Genomic DNA, 18,330 nt, shown 5'->3' with positions numbered 1-18,330 from the left:
ATGCTTTACGACACGTTTTGCGTCATGTGTAATGTCTAAACGTTTACAGCAATTGAACTAGAGCTCCCAGATGGAATATTGCCCTGGGCATTTACTCTTCGCCAGGCCTCAGGAAAGCATACCAATCTGAGAATATCTTTCACATTTAGAAACTTGTCTGGAAAGGCTGCCAGTCCCTTGCAAATGAAATGTACAGAGAAAGCTTGGCTAGCGCCTGTGGACTTACCTGTACCCACTCTCACAGGAATATGAGGCAGTCGAAAGGTAGGTAAGCCCACTCAAAATATATTTCCCATGGTTTATGTTTTCAGGGCTAGGACACTTGACTGGTTCACAAACAGGAGGAGAGTGGCCCCAAGAACCGCTGGCAAGACAGGATGATTCTTTCTCGCCCTGCAGAGTATACCCTTTATCACACCTATAGGAGACAAAGGAACAGCACAGAATATAGTCTGCTTCACTGCACATCATTTTATCTGTGCCCAAACCTTCCAAGTTACTGGAAATTTATTCATATTGGAGGAGTCCTTTTTTTCCTACTGAAATAATGCTTCGATTTTTTTTTCAAGGTTCGATAACGTACACCTTCCCCACAGGGATCTTGCTGGGTGATAAGCAGGAAGGCAGATGGAAGGACTTGGCTGGCCTCTAATTTGTCGTGAATTAGCAACTGCAAACAGAAAATTCTTGGTTTGAGAGTGGTCTGGTCTAGTATTAGCCCCTGCAATGTTGAGTTTGGGGCCAAAGCTCCAGCCTATAACCAAGAATATTCACTGGCCAGCAGGGCCTTCTTACACGGGATCCATTCTCAGAGCTTCTGGTGGCAATAACAGGTGACTGGTTGAGGGATTTGAGGATTCTAGATATGACTACCATTAGATCACTGGATTCAATCTCTTCACACTACAATATAATGAATTCCGTTTTAATTTAACACCATCGTCTGGGATTATTCTTCCTCCTCTCTTCCAGCAGGTCACCACCTGCGTGTACACTGCAGTTTTGTTTTTTTTATCCTCACCCGAGGACATTTCTCCATTTTTTGCTCAGATAGAGTGGGAGGGAGAGAGAAGAAGAGAGAGAGAAACATCGACGTGAAAGGGACACATTGAGTGGCTGCCACCCACACGACCGACCAGGGCCAGGGACAAACTGCAACCGAGGTACGTGCCCTTAGCGGGAACCGAACCCGGGTCTCTCTGGACCGCAGGCCGACGCTCTGACCGCTGAGCCAAACCGGCCAGGGCTACACTGCAGTTTTAATCTTAGACGCTTACCGATATATTACTTTACTGCCATAGGTAAATGCCGATCCATCAATGCCACCATGTTCTGGAATGGCTGGTGCACCGCAGGAAACAGCTTAGAGGACGGAAAACAAACAGCATTGCTTTTCTTAGGGAGCAGGTGCAACATCCCTGTGAGTTCAAGGGTGGCTCTAGGTTTTCTGTCCTGTTTGCACAGAAGCCTAATCGTTGGGTTTTAAATACAAAGAACAGTGATGCAACAGAATCCTTGCCGTTTCTACCCCGGAAGGTGGAGGACTGCCGCACACCAGGAACGCGGGGAGTTTGCTGGCATACCTTCGCACTGGGGCACCGGATGGCTCCATTCTCCAGACTCCAGACACGTGCTTCTGGCTGCCCCCATCAGCTGGTGCCCTTCCTCGCATGAAAACGTGACCTCAGCACCCACCGTGTAAATCTCACCGGAGGCGTGGCCATTTTCTGGATTTCCTGGAGCCTTACATTTTATAGGTTCTTGAAAGAGAGAAACAGTTGGGAACAGTAAGTGACTTTCACACAACTATCCAAGGTCTCACAGCAAAATAATTCGGCTACAGGTAAGGTACTAGTTACATCGGAGAAAAAGGCTTTTGCAGGGAGATACGTGAAGGCCAGAAAGACACTGAATAATTAGACCAGAAAAAATATTTCATAGGCATTTAAACAATATTTTGAAACAGCAAAAAATATACAAAATTTATCCGGCCAAAAAGGGAGTTGTATAGTGGGAGGTAGTGCTGGAGCCAGGGCATGGCTTAGAAAGGATTTGGCTTTGCCCGGCCGGTATGGCTCAGTGGTTGAGCGTCAACCCAGGCACCAAGAGGTTGCCAGTTCGATTCCTGGTCAGGGCTCATGCCCAGGTTGTGGGCCTGATCCCCAGTGGGGGGCGTGCAGGAGGCAGCCAATCGGTGTTCTCTCTCATCGATGTTTCTCTCTCTCCCCTCCCCTCTAAAATAAAAAAATAAATAAAAGGATTCAGGCTCTTTGACTTCCCCTCACTTTATACCCACATTTTAAGAGTAATCGATGTTCTCTCAAGTCACAAAGCGCATGTAGGCGAGGTCCCCACCCTCACTTTTCTAACAGACTACAGATCATGAGCCCCTACTACCTGCAAACCTGGGGTCAGTCGCCACTTCTAGGAAGGGACATGCATTAAAGGGATATCTGGGGCTAGCTTTGAGTAACAGAAGTGACTATAACACTTGAATTCTCAAAAAGAGAAGATATATTGATTTGATCTTTCCAAAGAGCATTTTGGCTATAAAAGCCAAGGACTTGAAATGGAACACTCTCAAAAAGTCAATGCAATTCTAAGACCTGATTCTGAGAACTCCTCACTACTGTTTCCTGGTAGTTGTTTTCTCCCAATGAATGTAGAAAGATACTGAGAGATGGGCCAGTATTATTACCAAAGTTATCACAAAACATAAAGACGTGGTAAGGCAAGATGTCCATTTTTTTCAATGATATTACTCTGTGCAGCTGAGGCTGAGGAAAGGTACCAATGACGAAGATATGATGATGCATCTTTTTTTGTTCTGACTGAGACTGTGGAAGCATTGATTATATTTCTTTTTTAAAAAAATACATTTTTATTGATTTTTTAGAGAGAGAGATAGAAACATCAATGTGAGAGAGAAACATGGCTCGGCTGCCTCCTGCACGCCCCCTACTGGGGATCGGGTCTGCAACCCGGGCATGTGCCCTGACCAGGAATTGAACGCGGACCTCTCAGTCCCTGGGACGACGCTCAATCCACCGAGCCACACCGGCCGGGCGCATTGATTATATTTCTAAATTTGCTCCATTATTCTTCTACTCTGCAGGCTGTTCGTCAACAGTCTGGTGGTACAGTTGGCTCTCAGTCTTGTTTTTCGGAAACTGGGAGGTTGGGAGAGGACAATGCTAATTTCAAGCACCTTTACCTCTGTGTCTTTTTAAATTTTGTTTATCTTCTCTATCTCCCCTTTGATGTTGAAAACACTGTCTTACTTTCAGATCACACACTTTGGAAATATATACTTGAATAAAAAATGGAAACAAACGTGCTAATTATACACATGCGATGTAGATGTACCTGCGCAGTTTTTGCCATCTCCTATGTAGTGTGGGATACACAGGCACGTGTAGGACCCGTTGGTGTTCAGGCAGAGAGCATACTTGCTACAGTCCGACCCAAGTGCACATTCATCGACATCTACAACGAAGACGGGTCACAAAGAGTACAAGCTGATTTTCCTTCTGTATCCAACATTGGTTTTTATTTTTAAATAATTACAGATCACTATATTTTCTATATAAAATGTAAAGGTGATAGTCATAATCACCTTACAAATATACAACAAAAGCTATTATTTCTCTTGTTTATAGGTGGGAAGAAGTAGAAGAACAAAGAGACAGAAAGATACTCTTAATATGGAGCCTAGTAAAAATTTATACGTTTTTGGCACCTCTAGGGACAGCTCCTTTGCCACTATGGTTTGTCCAGAGTGTACTTAGAGGAGATGAAATTAACAAAGTAATAATGTGAGACCGTTGCGGGAATTCAGGATGATTATCTCCCTAGAGTTTGAGTAAATCAATACAGTAACCGTCAAGATTTATCTCACCAATGCATGATGGTGAAATGCCATTCCAGCTCCCATTATCCGTACAGAACATCCTTGAATCACCCAACAAATAGTAGCCATTGTTGCACTGGTAGGTCACTGTGCTGCCAGCATGGAAGTCCTCAGCTGAATAAAAGCCATTCTCCAAAGAGGGTGGCAGCCCGCAGCTAATGCCTACAATGTGACCAGGAAGAGCACAACTACATTAGGAATGAAATGCTCAAAGGACAGTTTATTTACATTGAACAGGTAGTTGAGTTAAGCATGAAGCTTTCATTGCCCACAAACATTAGATTGAGAGAGCCCTCGGGGTGGTAGCACAATGGTCATCGAGAACCACCTGAAGTCTGGCTAAACAGAAGTCCTATAACTAAGGATATAAAGAAAATCCCGCATTGAGACGTAGGAGAGGCAGAGAGGCAGAATGGACTGGTCCCTCACCCACATGCGGCAGTTAATAACTGGGAGAAATATCTTGGCTGCTGAGGTCCCCCCTGAGGATCAAGGGGTCCCAGCTCCACACCAGGACCCCCAGCCCAGAATTGGAGTGCCAGGAAGAGAAGTCTCATAACTTCTGGCTGTGAAAACCAGTGGGGATTGTGGATGAGTGAGATGGAGGGTTTCTAGAGTCCCAGGCATTTCTCTTAAAGGGCCCACACAAGGACTCATTCAAACTTGCTCACTCTGAGCTCCAGTACTAAGGCGGTAGCTCAAAAGGCATCAGGGACAAACTGGAAGGACTAAATTGTTTGGCTTCATGGCGAGGGCTGGAGGGGCAACTTTCTCTCAGACAGAAGTGCTGGCAGAGGCCATTCATTGTTCCTTTGCTGAGCCCTCCCCCTGCAGGTGAGTCTACATCAACTTACCTAACCTGTTCACCTTTCCCTGGTGATTCCCTGACACCTCACCTCACCCAAATCTCGGGCCCACCTAAGCCACTCCCAGTGGCTTTTCCATACGAGTGGCCTGTCTTGACTCATGCTATGGACTTTCCTAAAATCTCTCAAACTAGCAACATCTGGCCTTGGGGTGCCCTGTATCTCTTTCTAAGCTGCCCAAGCCTGGCACCAGCAGCAGCTAGCCTCAGTTCTCAGCCTCGCCTCTCCTGGGCACCTCCAAGCCCAGCACAATTAGTAGCCATCTGTAGATCATTTTGTAGTTCATACTGGGTGGCCCTGGGCAGGGCACAGGCGGCAGCTGACCTCGACCTACACCCCCCAGGAAGCCCATGCATACAGTGGACATCTTCAGACCACAATGGAGTACCACTCAACCACCTCCATGAGTGAGGCACCAGAGCCCCACTGAAGTGAGTTCTCCATGAGTTGAGTCCCTATCAGCAGTTCCTTTGCTGTGGTCCCATCCAGTCCTCACAGCCAATCGACCTGGAGGTTACTCCCTCCCACTGATGTATCAACAGCAATCAAAGCTCAACTACAACAGGAGGGTTCACTCAGCCCACATAGTGGGGGGCACACCTGGAGTGCTCTGCTTGGGTGACAGAGAGGCGGCACCACTGATACCTACTACATAAGGTTACTCACTCTACCAAGACTGGGAGATGTAGCACCTCTACCTGATATATACAGAAACAAACACAGGGAAGCTGCCAAAATGAGAAGACAAAGAAACATGTCCCAAATGAAAGAACAGGACAAACTTCTAGCATATGAACTAAGCAAAATGGAGACAAGCAATCTACCAGATACAGAGTTTAAATCACTAGTTATAAGGATGCTCAATGAAATTAGGGGAAGAATGGATAATAGATAAACTCAGTGAGAACTTCAACAAAGAGAGGGGAAACGTAAAAACGGAGATAGAAAACATAAAATAGACCAGTCAGAAATGAATGCTACAATCACTGAAATGAAGAATACACCAGAAGGACTCAACAGCAGATTAGATGAAGCAGAGGACTGAATCAGCAATTTGGAAGATAAGGTAGTCAAAAGCACCCTATCAGAACAGTATATATATAAAAAATGAAGATAGTTTAAGGGGACTCTGGGACAACACCCAATGTACCAACATTCACATCATGGGAGTGCCAAAAGGAGCAAAGAGAGCAAGAAATTGAAAACCTATTGGAAAAAATAATGACAGAAAACTTCCCTAAATTGATGGAGGAAATAGACACACAAGTCCGGGAAGTGCAGAATCCCAACCAAGATGAACCCAAGACATCATAATTAAAATGCCAAACGTTAAAGACAGAGAGAATCTTGAAAGCCACTAGAGGGAAGCAGTTGGTTATCTACCAGGGAGCTTCCATAAGATTGTCAGCTGATTTCTCAACAGAAACCTTGCAGGCCAGAAGGGATTGGCATGAAATATTCAAAGTAATGAAAAGTACAGACCTACAACCAGGATTACTCTACCCAGCCAAGCTATCATTTCGAATTGAAGGACAGATAAAGAAATTCTAAGACAAGAAAAAGCTAAAGGAGTTAATAAAACCAGTATTACAAGAAATGTTAAAGGGCCTTCTTCTTCTCCTTTTTTTTTAATCCTCACCTGAGGATATGTTTTTATTGATTTTTTTTTCTTCTTTTTTTTTTTTTTCTTTTTTTAGAGAGAGTGAGAGGAAAGGAAAGGAGATTGGTTGCCCCCTGTACACACCGACCAGAGATCGAACCCACAACCTGGGCAGTAATCAAAGCTGCAACTTTTTGGTGCATGGGATGATGCTCAACCAACTGAGCCATACCAGCCATATCTATCAACAATTACTTTAAATGCAAATGAATTAAATGCTTTGTCAAAGGATACAGGGTAGCTAAATGGATCAGAAAACATAAGACCATACATATGCTATCTATATGAGACCCACTGAAAGACACACACATAAAGGGTTGGAAAAAGATCTTTCACGAAAATGGAAATGAAAAATTTACACAAAAAAATGCTGGGGAAGCAATACTTATACCAGACAAAACAGGAGGATCCAGTAATTCTAATTCTGGGTACTTATCTCAAGAAACCCAAAACAGTAGTTCAAAAAGATATATGCATCCATATGTTCACTGCAGTATTATTATTATTAGTATTACTATTATTATTATTATTATTTTTGATATGTGCCCCTGGCGGGAACTGAACCCTGGTCTCTCTGGACCACGGGCCGATGCTCTAACCACTGAGCCAAACTGGCCAGGGCAAACACTGCAGCATTATTTACAATAGCCAAGATATGGAAGCAACCTAAGTGCCCAATCAATAGACAAATGGATAAAGAAAATATGGTACATATATACAACAGAATATTACTTGGCCACAAAAAAGAATCGAACCTTAGTATTTGTGATAACATAGATAGACCTAGAGGGTACTGTGCTGAGTGAAGTAGCTCAGACAGAGAAAAACAAATACCATATGATTTCACTTTCATGTGAAATCTAAAGAACAAAATAAATGAACAAGCAAAACAGAAACAGATTCATAGATACAAAGAACATTTTGACAACAGCCAAGGGAAGGGGTTTGCGGGCTGGGTTAAAAGGTGCCGGGATCAAGAAGCACAAAATAGTCATCGGGATATAAAGTACAGCATAAGGAACATCATCAATAATATTGTAGTAACTATGTGTGGTGTCAGATGGTCACTAGATTTATTGGGTGATCACTCTTTAAGTTATATACATGTTTAATCATTGGGTTGTACACCTGAAACTAATATAATATTGTACATCAACTGTAATTAAACAAAAATATTATTAGAAAAAAATATTTATGGAGATCCTGCTACCTGCTAGACAGCTATCCTGAGTGCTGACGTTACAGTAATGAACCAAACAGACAAAATCCCTGCCTGGAACTTACTATCTAGTGGGAGTAGACAGACAAGAAACAGATAAATATGTGACATCTGGTGGGAACAGATGCTATGGAGAAACATCCCTGATCATCCTATCTGTAATAGCAGTCTTGCTTCCACCAACCCCCTCAATTTGTATTTCTCTACCTTGCTTTATTTTTCTTTATAGCCCTTTTCTCTGGCCTTTGCTGTTTCTTATTTAATATAAATAAACAATATTATATTTCCTTGTTATTTTCTGCCCTTTCTACTGCAATGTAAACTTCACAAGAGGGACTTTTTTCCCAACTGCTGCATCTCCAGAACTTAGACCACTGTCTAGCACATACTAGGCCCTTTAAATTTGTTGAACAAATGAATGAATGGATGCACCCAAATCAAGAGATGTCTCCCTGTTTCCCCACCCAGCAATGACCCACTTCCCTTTGAGCTTCAGTCCTCATGCCTGTCCTTTCCTCCCATCCAGTTAGTTCTTTGTGCCAACTGGGGTACATGCACAGGTGTTGGTCTCTTGGATCTTCATTGCCCACCTCCCTCATGGTGCCCAGCCCGCAGGGTTCATTGCAAAGAGGAAGCATTTAATGAGTACTTTCTGTATTTGCTACTGGAAAGTGTCTAGCTTTTATACAGCATCCCTGAAAAGTGTTCTTATGGTTCCAATATTTTTCAAGAGACAGTAAAATGCCTTCAATAAAGGCAGCTCACGTTCACAGTGAGGGAGCGGTTGTGTCCACTGTCCTTGATTCAGGCAGTACTGCACAGGGTTCCCAACCATCTGGTAGCCTGGATCACAGAACAGATTGATTTTGGAGCCTGGTTTTAAGTCTATCGACGCAGTTCGCAGATGAGGTACGGATCCTTCTAACGGCGGGCAATCTGAGGACAGAGAACACAGGTACAGAGCTTGTCAACAACACAGCGGAGCATTGCCGGGTCCAGGGCTTCAAACTGTATGCTGTACCGGCATTGGAGAGCCACTCTGCCGATGTTAAAATCACCAGCAAGCAAAATTACTAAGAAAAAAACTAAATTACTAAAAAAAAAAAAAAAAAACAAAGTTGTCAACACACAACTTTCCCTCTTTCAGCAGAATCTGCTAATTTTTTTTTAAAAAGCCAAAACAGTATTTTAGAAACATTAACACAAATGTTCTTATAAGTTATCAAAAGTCATGAATTCTAGGACATCTTCGGAAACTTGTTTAAACACCCTGAATTTCAAGAGGCAGTCTGCTCACTCGGAGCTCGACTAGTTACGCGTGGGTTCCAATGGCCAATGTGCTCCCTCCCCTGGATGGCTGCTAGCAAGGACGGGGCCCAGAGAGCGCCCAGCTCAAAGGGGAGGCTAGGACTTCAGTGGCCGTTTACAAACTTAACCATATCCCCCTTCTCAGCCCAGCTTCCTTCCTATTCTCCCTCTGTCCAAGTTCATTCCACAGTTCATCTGTACCCTGATATACAGAATGTATTTAAGTAGTAAAAAACAAATCCTTTGGATGAAGTTGGGTAAAAATGAATTATTAGTGGAACACTAGACTAACAGGCACACACTCTTCGACTAACAGCGAATTTCAAATTGTCTCCTTTCGCTAGAAAACCCCAACGTAGTCAGCAGACAGCAAAGTCTATGGAAGAAAGAAACTCTAACCGGAACAGAATATGCTCTTGGAATCGATCTTCACTTTCCCCATAATTCCCGATAGGAAATCAGGCCAGGCTAACACATTTCCTTTCATGAGTTCCTCTGGGCATGAGGTAGCCAACGATTTCACCTGAAAGTTGAAAAACACATCTTTAGATAAGCCTTACTTGTTTCACTGAGACCCAGTCATTATATCTTCATTTAGTCCTATTAAAAATATCTGCGGCCCTGGCCGGTTTGGCTCAGCGTTTGGAGCGTCAGCCTGCGGTATAGAGAGACCCGGGTTCGATTCCCACTAAGGGCACATACCTCGGTTGCAGTTTGTCCCTGGCCCTGGTTGGTCGTGTGGGTGGCAGCCACTCGATGTGTCCCTTCACATCGATGTTTCTCTCTCTCTCTCTCTCCCTCTCTCTCCCTCTGGCTCTACCTGAACAAAAGGTGGAAAAATGTCCTCGGGTGAGGATAAAGAAAAAAAAAATATCTGCGGATTTTAGGTGGGGTGGGGTGGAGGAAAACAGGCTTCTGTTAGTTTTGGGGACAGCAGGAAAATCCACCCCCCCTTCTTCACCCCCATCACCCACCTTCCCAAATATTTTATGGTTGCTGGAAATTCTGAAATTGTACACACAGAATTTGTCTGAAGCCTCGCAGTTTGTTAAGGTGCTGGAGAGGTCCCGCCTCCCCGCTCCCCTGTCTTCTATCTCTGATCTGAGGTTGAGGCAGTGAAGGCTTAGACAAGCTTTGCCACTAATAAGAACTTATCAAGCCCTTACTGCGGCCAAACATCACGACTGTGCGCGTAGGACTAGGTTAAATCCGAAGTTCCACGACGCAGTTCTGTTTACCTTCCTAGACCAAAAAAAACCCTAAAGCTTAGCGAGAGGGAGTAACATGTTCAAAATCATCACAGCAAGTTGGTGGTAAAACAGAGATGTGAACCCAGGCCTGGGGACTACAGACTGGTTTTAACCACTCACGTTACCCTCTCTGCGTAACCCTTGATGCCGACCCTAAATGTCTGCATCTTTAGTCAGAGGGGTTTGAAGTAGTGTTCTCTATGATTCTTCCCAGCTCTGAAATGATAAGATTTTATAAAATAATCAAGTCCAATAAAATTTATTTTACTTTTGTTAATCCTCACCCGAGGATATTTTACCATTGATTTTTTTTTTTTTTTTTAGATAGTTGGCAGGCAGGAAGTGAGAGACAGAGAGAGTGTCACATCGATTGGTTGCCACCGCATGACTCTGATTGGGGCTGGGGGGTCAAACCTGCAACCCAGGTACATGTCCTTGACCAGGAATCAAACCTTAGACCCTTAGACCCGTCGGTCCACAGGCTAACTCTCTAACTGCTGAGCCAAACCGGCCCAGGGATGGGGCTGGGGAGGGGGGAGGAGGGTGTCAATGGGGTAAAAAAAGAGAAACATCTGTAACAAAAATAAAATAAAATAAAAATTTAAAATGTCACCAAGAAACCAAAAAAGGGATTGATGGAAAGTTACTGTAGAAAACCTCTGCCCAGCTTAGTCTACGACCGTGGCCTCAAGTGACACCAGTGGCAAACTCGGAAAACCCAGAGGCTGCAATAAGACATGGCATCATTAGGCTGCTCACATTTTCCTAGGTGTGTGCCTTTGTACCTCATACTGTCATACACTGAAAACGGGATTGACCTGCTGTGGAGACAGGACATAGTCCCAGAGGTTGAGCTGGCTTATGGAGCCCACAAAAGACTCAGCTGGGTTGAATCCCTCTCCTTTTTGGTCTTGCTCTTGCCCCAGCACTAACGCACCACCACCTAGAGAGAGAAGAGAAAAAAGGAGGAAAACCGGTCCGACCGTTATTCCTAAAATGCTAACTTCACGAAAGCACAGCCAACATATATGCATCAGGGAAAATGATCAGAAAGCTCAATTATCCACATTCACTGCATGTCCTGATCAATAAGGGCACATTCGGTGTTTTATGTAACAACTTAAAATGTAGTTATATTTAAATATTACATTTATAAATATTTAACTATAAAACTAAATGTATACATGTATATGCATAGACAATTTTATGTCAACAAAGTAGGAAGTCCTATTTTGTCTCCTTTCTACTCAGCAATGATCCCCATGCCAGACTAGCGGTCGCTGCTCTTTATCTTCTTCCTTAGGCTTACGACGCTCACTTTTCTATCACGGTTCCAAGGAAGCTTCCAAAGTTGCCAGTGGCCGCCTCATTGCCAAATGCAATGGAAATTCTTCCATATTCACCTCTGGTGACTTCTCTGTACCATGTGTCTGTCGACCATTGCATTCTATTTAGTTGTCTGTCCTGTTGTTCTGGGTGGTCTGTGTCTGTCCCTCCAGAGTCATCCTCCACCTTTCTCCACTCTACTTTGTGCCCCCAAAGGTTGACATGCGGACTGCACCACCTCATTTCCCTGTCCCTCTGGCTTCTGTTCAAGTGTGGCCAGTGGAAGGACCAGCCCGAGGTAAGAAAGTGAGACGAGGAAGTTCGATGTCCTGGATACTTTCCTCTCAGGCAGTGGAGGGCTCAGCTGCTTCCCTGCCTAACATCACTGCTCCCCTGAGTGATTTCTCTCCACTGCTACAGGTTCGCCTGAATTCCGGCCACAGCTCACTCCAAGTCACTTCAGGCCCATCCTCATGGATTTTCTATTGTTGCTAGTCAGGGGGTGTCTGACTGTCATATTTTGGTTCTTTTAACCCTGGTCATACCTTTGAAAACAGTCCCTTCATTCAACTCTTCAGTTTGCTCCTTGTGTGGGCCACTGGTTTCCTGCTAGGAGCCTTGCTGATGCCACCTGGCGTCCACGAGAGCATCGTGTCCTGTTCTCCTGGAGCCTTTCTCTCCTTTCTCTGCCTGCCTCCGGCCGCCGATGCCCCAGGATCCCACCCGGCCTCCTCTCTTCTTCCTTCACCTGCTCTGCCCGCCCGCCACGCATCTGCCAACCAGTGTCTGCAGATCCCGCTTGCATGATTTCTCACCTACGTCTTTGTCTTATAAAATTAATAATTAAAAATGAATACCTACAAATAAAAGGAAATTTGAAGACAATAAGTAGAAATAATTCACCCTACCCAGAAGTAATCATTTAAGAGTTTTAGGTATTTCCTTCTAGGTTATATTTTTATTTTAATCACTTGTGTGTGTGTGTGTGTGTGTGTGCGTGTGGTGTGATATTTTAAAACACACAACTCAGGATCATAATATACATGATGTTTTAACCTTGCTTTCCTTCTTGAATATGTTCTTGTTTCATGAGTCTTAGTGGCTATTTTATCATATGAATGTACAACAATCTACAATTTGCTTCATTAATTAAACAACCACTTCTAATTGGATACACTAAGCTAAATATATTAGTACCTAGCTATTTGATTATTGGCAGTTAGATTGTTCATTGCGTGCAAAGGGCTTCTCTAAGGCTCTTGATGCAAGTTTCTCAGTTGCTTCCCTGAAAGGCTGTATCCACTTACACCCTTGCCAGCATTCTCTGAGTGTCCACCACGCTGACTCCTGGTCAATCAACCTCGTCACTTATAAACACCTTTGTCAACTTGATATAAAGTTGTGTCAACCTATGTTTTTAGCTGCATGTATTCCTGTGATTAGAACTCAAACTCATTATGTCAGAAACCAAATGAAGAATCTCCCTCCACTCCAACTCTTGCTGATAATTATGCTTTCCCCAGAATTCCTCTCAGCTCACAGACTCTGCAATACTTGGTCGGCCAAGCTGAAAGCAGTCATTCGCCGAGCTCTTTCCATCGAGTTTTGCCATATTGATGGACTCAAACTCATTCTCTCTGCTGTGGTCAGGCCACCATCTCCCTGGGTGGATATGACCACAGCTTCCTTTATCTCCCCTGTTCCTTTAACCGACTTTTAACTCTTCTATCAGGGTTTAACTTTTTTAAAAGATAGCAATGCTGCTTTTTTAATCATAAATGAATGATATATTCATTGTGAAAATATCAGAAAAGAATAAAGAAAATAAAAGTCACCTGCCATCGTACTACCCAGAGAAGGGACAGTTGAAAACGGGAGCACTCTAAATTGAACAGAAAAGAAACCACCAGCCTACTTCACCCGGGGATGCCACTTCCCGTTGAAACACGTATGTTTCCAAATTTACCAAAGAAAACTGCCAACCATCCCTCCTCCTCTGACATACATCATAGAAGAATCTGCATAGAGCAAGCTTGCTGCCATGCACAGTGCCGAGAGCCCTGGAGGGCCTAATACTTTCTCATTCCTTCAAACTAAAACTCTTCGAATATTTTTCTAGAAGTGTTTCTAGAGGGGAGTTTGCGTTTTATTGGGAAAAGAGCATAAACATCGGAGAGCTATTAGGGATGCCCCAGCCTGTGTCCTAGATATATTCGTATGCTGCGTAGACTGATGATAAAACAAAATGAAACCGGCGTACAAATGACACCAGCAATTACTCTCCTCCTTGGAAGACATTTAGTAACCGCCCAGTTAGTCCGGAATGTGCTGCGGCAGTCTAACCAAAGACCCAACAGGCATTTCCTACACAGCGGGCCACAAACACACCCAGGACACGCCGCTAATGATTGACAGTATGGGTAATCAGGGGGTAGTAAATAAAAGAGATAACTATTGATCTTTGTCTAAAACCAAAGACACCAAAGCTAGAAAACTCCGTGTTCACCTAAGCACCGCCACTTCAGTGTTTAGCACAATTACATTTCTTCGCTGAGACATACCAGGTATGGCTGAGCCCACAGAGAGACCCACACCACCGTCAGATAGTTTCCCATCAATGTAGACTTTCCAGGCTCCTTCCACGCTCGTCCAGGTGATTGCAATATGATGCCAACTGCCATCATTCACGGAGGGACAGTCTGTTATCTTTTCCTTGCCGTTCACATAAAGAACCCAGCTGTGGAAAGATTCCGGGGGTCACAGTCATCAGTGATGAGTTGTAATCCCACCTGTCAGGCATGCTACTTTTTTTTTTCTTTTCTTTTCTTTTTTTTTCTTTTCATGTGAGTAAAGCACTTTGTATAAAACCATGACTTTTTTTTTTCTTTCAATTTGGTCATATTTCACAGAAGCAGATTTGATTTTTGAATTACGCTTTATTGTAGCTCATTGAATACTTGTGTTTCTTAAACACAGAGGGCTGGGAAAAAGTCTTAGGGTGAACTGAGACAAGTCGGTGCAATGTGAGATCCACCCACTGCCTATCCTGGAGAGGCTGAGTCAACAGTGCAAGGAATGAGCGTTGCACAAGCAGAGAATGGTTGCCTTCCTCTGAGGGTGTTCTCCTCGGACCAGGAACAGACTCCAGAAAGTCTGTCTCTCCACTGCCAAAGCTGTCTCATGGCAGGCAGAGTGTGTGCATCCAAAGCAAAGAACTAGAATTAAACAAAGGTGACCAACCACAAGAGGGTTCCAACAACCCTGCCACCTAGGGAAATGTCAAAGATAATACGTAGTGTAAAGTGAAACATCTTCCAAAGCAAATGGAGAAAAAGAGAAGATTAGGGGAAACTGATAAAGAAGATAAGAATTCACCGAATGCCTCTCCCAGCATCTTCTCAGTTCCTATTCCACGATCTTCATAATGAAATAATATTTTTATAAAATTGATTCCCCTCTGTGTTTTCCCATTTTCCTCCTCCTGTTCAAGCAGGCAACCGATTCTCTACATTTTTTGCTTGGAGGGAAGTTTTTGCAAAGTTCTTGGAGTTTTGTTCCTGAAAGTTCAAGTCCTCTAAGAAGAATAGGGTTTGAGGTTGGAAAAATTTCCACCAGAATGGTGAGAGCCCCACGGACTGAGGAGAGGTGAGAGGTCAGTGAGTCTTTGAGGCTTACACTCTGCTCAGTAGCAATCGGCCACAAATGTGGGTGCATCTGAGCGGACTGGCCATGTGGTGACCCACAGACTCTATCTAGGGTGAAGGTGTAAACCTCAGCCTTGCCAAGGACCCCCAGGTGGCCCAGAGCGGGATTCTGAAGGGAACACAGAGCCGAGGCAACGGGCAGCTCAGTGATAAGCAATGTGGACAGATGGCCAGTGATGGAAGTCCTGACACGTATGCGGATCTTTAGCGAAACACTGTGAGTTTTATTAATTAATCTGCAAGGATCTAAAATCGATAAAACATTCGGCAGTGAAAAAAAAAAGCAGGAAATAACTGTGGTTGAGGGTCCTAACAGCCCAGAGGGATGGGGCCTCGCAACTAAAATTAATTGATCCAAAAAGAAATGTCACCTGGCACACTCAACACATGTGTCTCCCATAGGTCAGCAATGTCACTGAAATGTCACTTGACCCTTGGAGGCCCCGATATATAAAAGAAGGAGCGATAGTCTTCAGAGTCAGAGTCTGAGAATGGCTTGGCTAGTCCCAGGGTGTGAGATTTGGGGCAAATCACTAGGTTTCTTTGAAACTTTGTTTTGCTATCTGTGAAATGGGCATGAGTTCCCCAGGACATTGTGAGGATCAAATGAAGCACTTAGTAAATACCAGTACTCAGTAAAATACCAAGAAAACACTTAGTAAATAGCAAAATACATGTATACGATATTCTCAAGAAAACTGCCTTCTTATAGAACTTGTGCATGTACTCTATTTGAGTATTGTCACCCTGCAGTCCTGCTGGGGCACCGGCTTCCCCTGCTCCCCCATCCCCAGTGTGAGTTCTATCTTGGTACCGGGATAAGATCCAAAGCACAGACTTCCCGACATTGCCGCTTACCCGTTATAATCGGTCAGGAGGAGGGTGTTGTCTTGGCCATTCTCCAGCGCGTAGGAGATCGGCGTCCCATAGTTGTTCATGTCAGAGGACTTCATCCAGAACGTGCAAGTTACAGCAAAGAGAGATGGAAGCACGCCGTCTAGGATGACGTAACTATAGGTACTAGAAACCTCAAAATCCAGGTTAAAACGCGTAGACTGTTCTGCAACAAATAAGAAAAATGTGCAGACCGTGGTACTTACAAGGTGGTTTTCAATGGTCCAAAGTAAGCAGCAGGTACACAGTACTATTGTCGAAGAAGCCATTTCAGTAACTAGGATGATTTGAAACTAGAAGCAGTTTCAAAATTAAAAATGTATTATTTACAAAATATGAGACACATTCTTTTAAGTAAAACCATCACTGAGAATCTAAGATAGGAAAAGTACTCAGTAGTGAAGGGACACAGGGAGTAGTTGGAAGGAGAGGTGGGACTGGGGAGTTGTTAAAGATGAGAGATGCTAACGCATGTCTGGATGCTGTTGGGAATGACCCAGTAGAGTGGATTAACAGATGCAGGAGAGTCTGGCCGGTGTTGCTCAGTGGTTGAGCATCGACCCATGCACCAAGAGGTTGCTGGTTCGATTCCTGGTCAGGACACATTCCCAGTAGGGGACATTCAGGAGGCGGCCAATCAATGTTCTCTCGTTGATATTTCTATTGCTCTCTCCCTCTGACTTCCTCTCTCTCTAAAATTAACAAAGGGGAAAAACAACAACAACAACCAGATGCAGGAGAGAAGGAGGGCAACCAACTAAGGACACCATTCCATCCTACTTGGGGCTCTGGCTCTTCCCTACTTCATGACCAATTCAGCTCTGCCCCAATCCTGCATACCTCACTCCAAACAAAAGTCCTACAGTTCAAAGACTCCAGAGACCTGAGAAAGCAGTTCAGCATTGATCTCAAACATGTCCATGGTCTGCAACTTCCTCCATAAACAGCTTAGCAAAGTGTCCCTTCTAAATAGATGGTATGTGAAGAGCTCTGCTAAATTCAATTTTTCATTTATCTCTTATATAAGTTTCCATATTCTCATCTGTGCTGTTGCAGATGAGATTACCTAGTTTATTGGATGGCTCCGAAGATTAAATAATAACAAAAGGCTTATGATAGTTTGTGATATATAGGTGTTTTTGGTGCAGGTAAAAATTGATACTGTTATCATATTACTATTTTTAATATTGTTGTTAATACTACACACATACATACCTGTTTCACACCTGCTGCCTGAAAACCCTGGCTGACATTTACAACTGTATGAGTCTATTTCATCCACACAGGTGGCCTGGTTTCTGCATGGGTTGGACTGACACTCGTTGATGTTCAGTTCACAGAGCGGCCCCGTGAAGCCTGCTGCACACTGGCACCTGACAGGAAACAAAATGTAACTAGCAGAACAGCTGCAGAAAAGCATTAGCGGGTGTCTCCACGTAGGATAACTCGTTTCAAAGGACCACGAAAATGGAAATGCTGACACTTATTTTCCATACCAAAACATTACTTTAACTGTTAGTTACTTTTTCTAGTTCATCTAATTAAACCTAGCTAACACAATATTTATTTGAAATATTGTAGTAATAAAAATAGAGAAGGTAGTTCTGGCTAAGGTGAAGTATTATTCACACACTGGGAGTTTCTCTCCCCATAGAAGTGCTAGAAACAAAAATATAAAAAGTCCATATAAAAAGTTGAAAGGCTTTACATCTATGAATCAATTTTTATTCTCGTTTTACAGATGAGCAAACTGTGATCAGAGAGACTAATTTGCCCAAGTCTTCTTGTTCCTAAGAGGTGGAGTAAGATTTTGAACACAATCTAGTGCTTTGTTCTTAATCAGTATGCCATATAACATCTGTTGTATACAACAAACCCTTTAAACCCATCAGAATGGAAAATGTATCTGATAATGTCAAATACTGACCCGGGTGTTGTGAAATGGGAAATCTCACACAGCAAGTGGAACGAAGTTTGACAATGTCAAGGGATGTTGGGAGTTTGCGTTCCCAGAGCCCTGTCTAGCCATTTCTAGTGCTGCACTCTAAAAGATTATAGACAGGTACACAAAAACACACATCACACATGTTCATGGCATATCATTCGAAATGTTTATGGAGAGGAGAACGAGAAATAAAAACCACAGCATAATCATGCAATGGAATACTAATCAGCCACTGAAATGAGTAAACT

At 43.5% G+C, this 18,330-nt stretch overlaps 1 protein-coding gene across 1 annotated transcript in view; it reads right to left on the bottom strand.

Annotated features, from left to right (window-relative positions):
* SVEP1 (sushi, von Willebrand factor type A, EGF and pentraxin domain containing 1) overlaps positions 1-18,330 on the bottom strand; it is a 181,993-nt gene that overhangs the window by 52,026 nt on the left and 111,637 nt on the right. The window contains exons 25-35 of the mRNA XM_036260999.1: positions 17,353-17,510; positions 16,102-16,303; positions 14,101-14,276; positions 11,032-11,156; positions 9,363-9,486; positions 8,421-8,591; positions 3,899-4,072; positions 3,367-3,486; positions 1,584-1,760; positions 1,278-1,362; positions 227-418 (exon numbers count right to left, since the gene is read on the bottom strand). Of these exons, the coding sequence (XP_036116892.1) occupies positions 227-418; positions 1,278-1,362; positions 1,584-1,760; positions 3,367-3,486; positions 3,899-4,072; positions 8,421-8,591; positions 9,363-9,486; positions 11,032-11,156; positions 14,101-14,276; positions 16,102-16,303; positions 17,353-17,510 (1,704 nt within the window). The remainder of the gene's footprint in view (positions 1-226; positions 419-1,277; positions 1,363-1,583; positions 1,761-3,366; positions 3,487-3,898; positions 4,073-8,420; positions 8,592-9,362; positions 9,487-11,031; positions 11,157-14,100; positions 14,277-16,101; positions 16,304-17,352; positions 17,511-18,330) is intronic.

This window comes from Molossus molossus, unplaced genomic scaffold (assembly GCF_014108415.1).
Source record: "Molossus molossus isolate mMolMol1 unplaced genomic scaffold, mMolMol1.p scaffold_m16_p_14, whole genome shotgun sequence".
NCBI classification, from domain to species: domain Eukaryota; kingdom Metazoa; phylum Chordata; class Mammalia; order Chiroptera; family Molossidae; genus Molossus; species Molossus molossus.
Note: the sequence above shows the minus strand (reverse complement) of the source record. Positions and strands in the feature narration are given on the sequence as shown.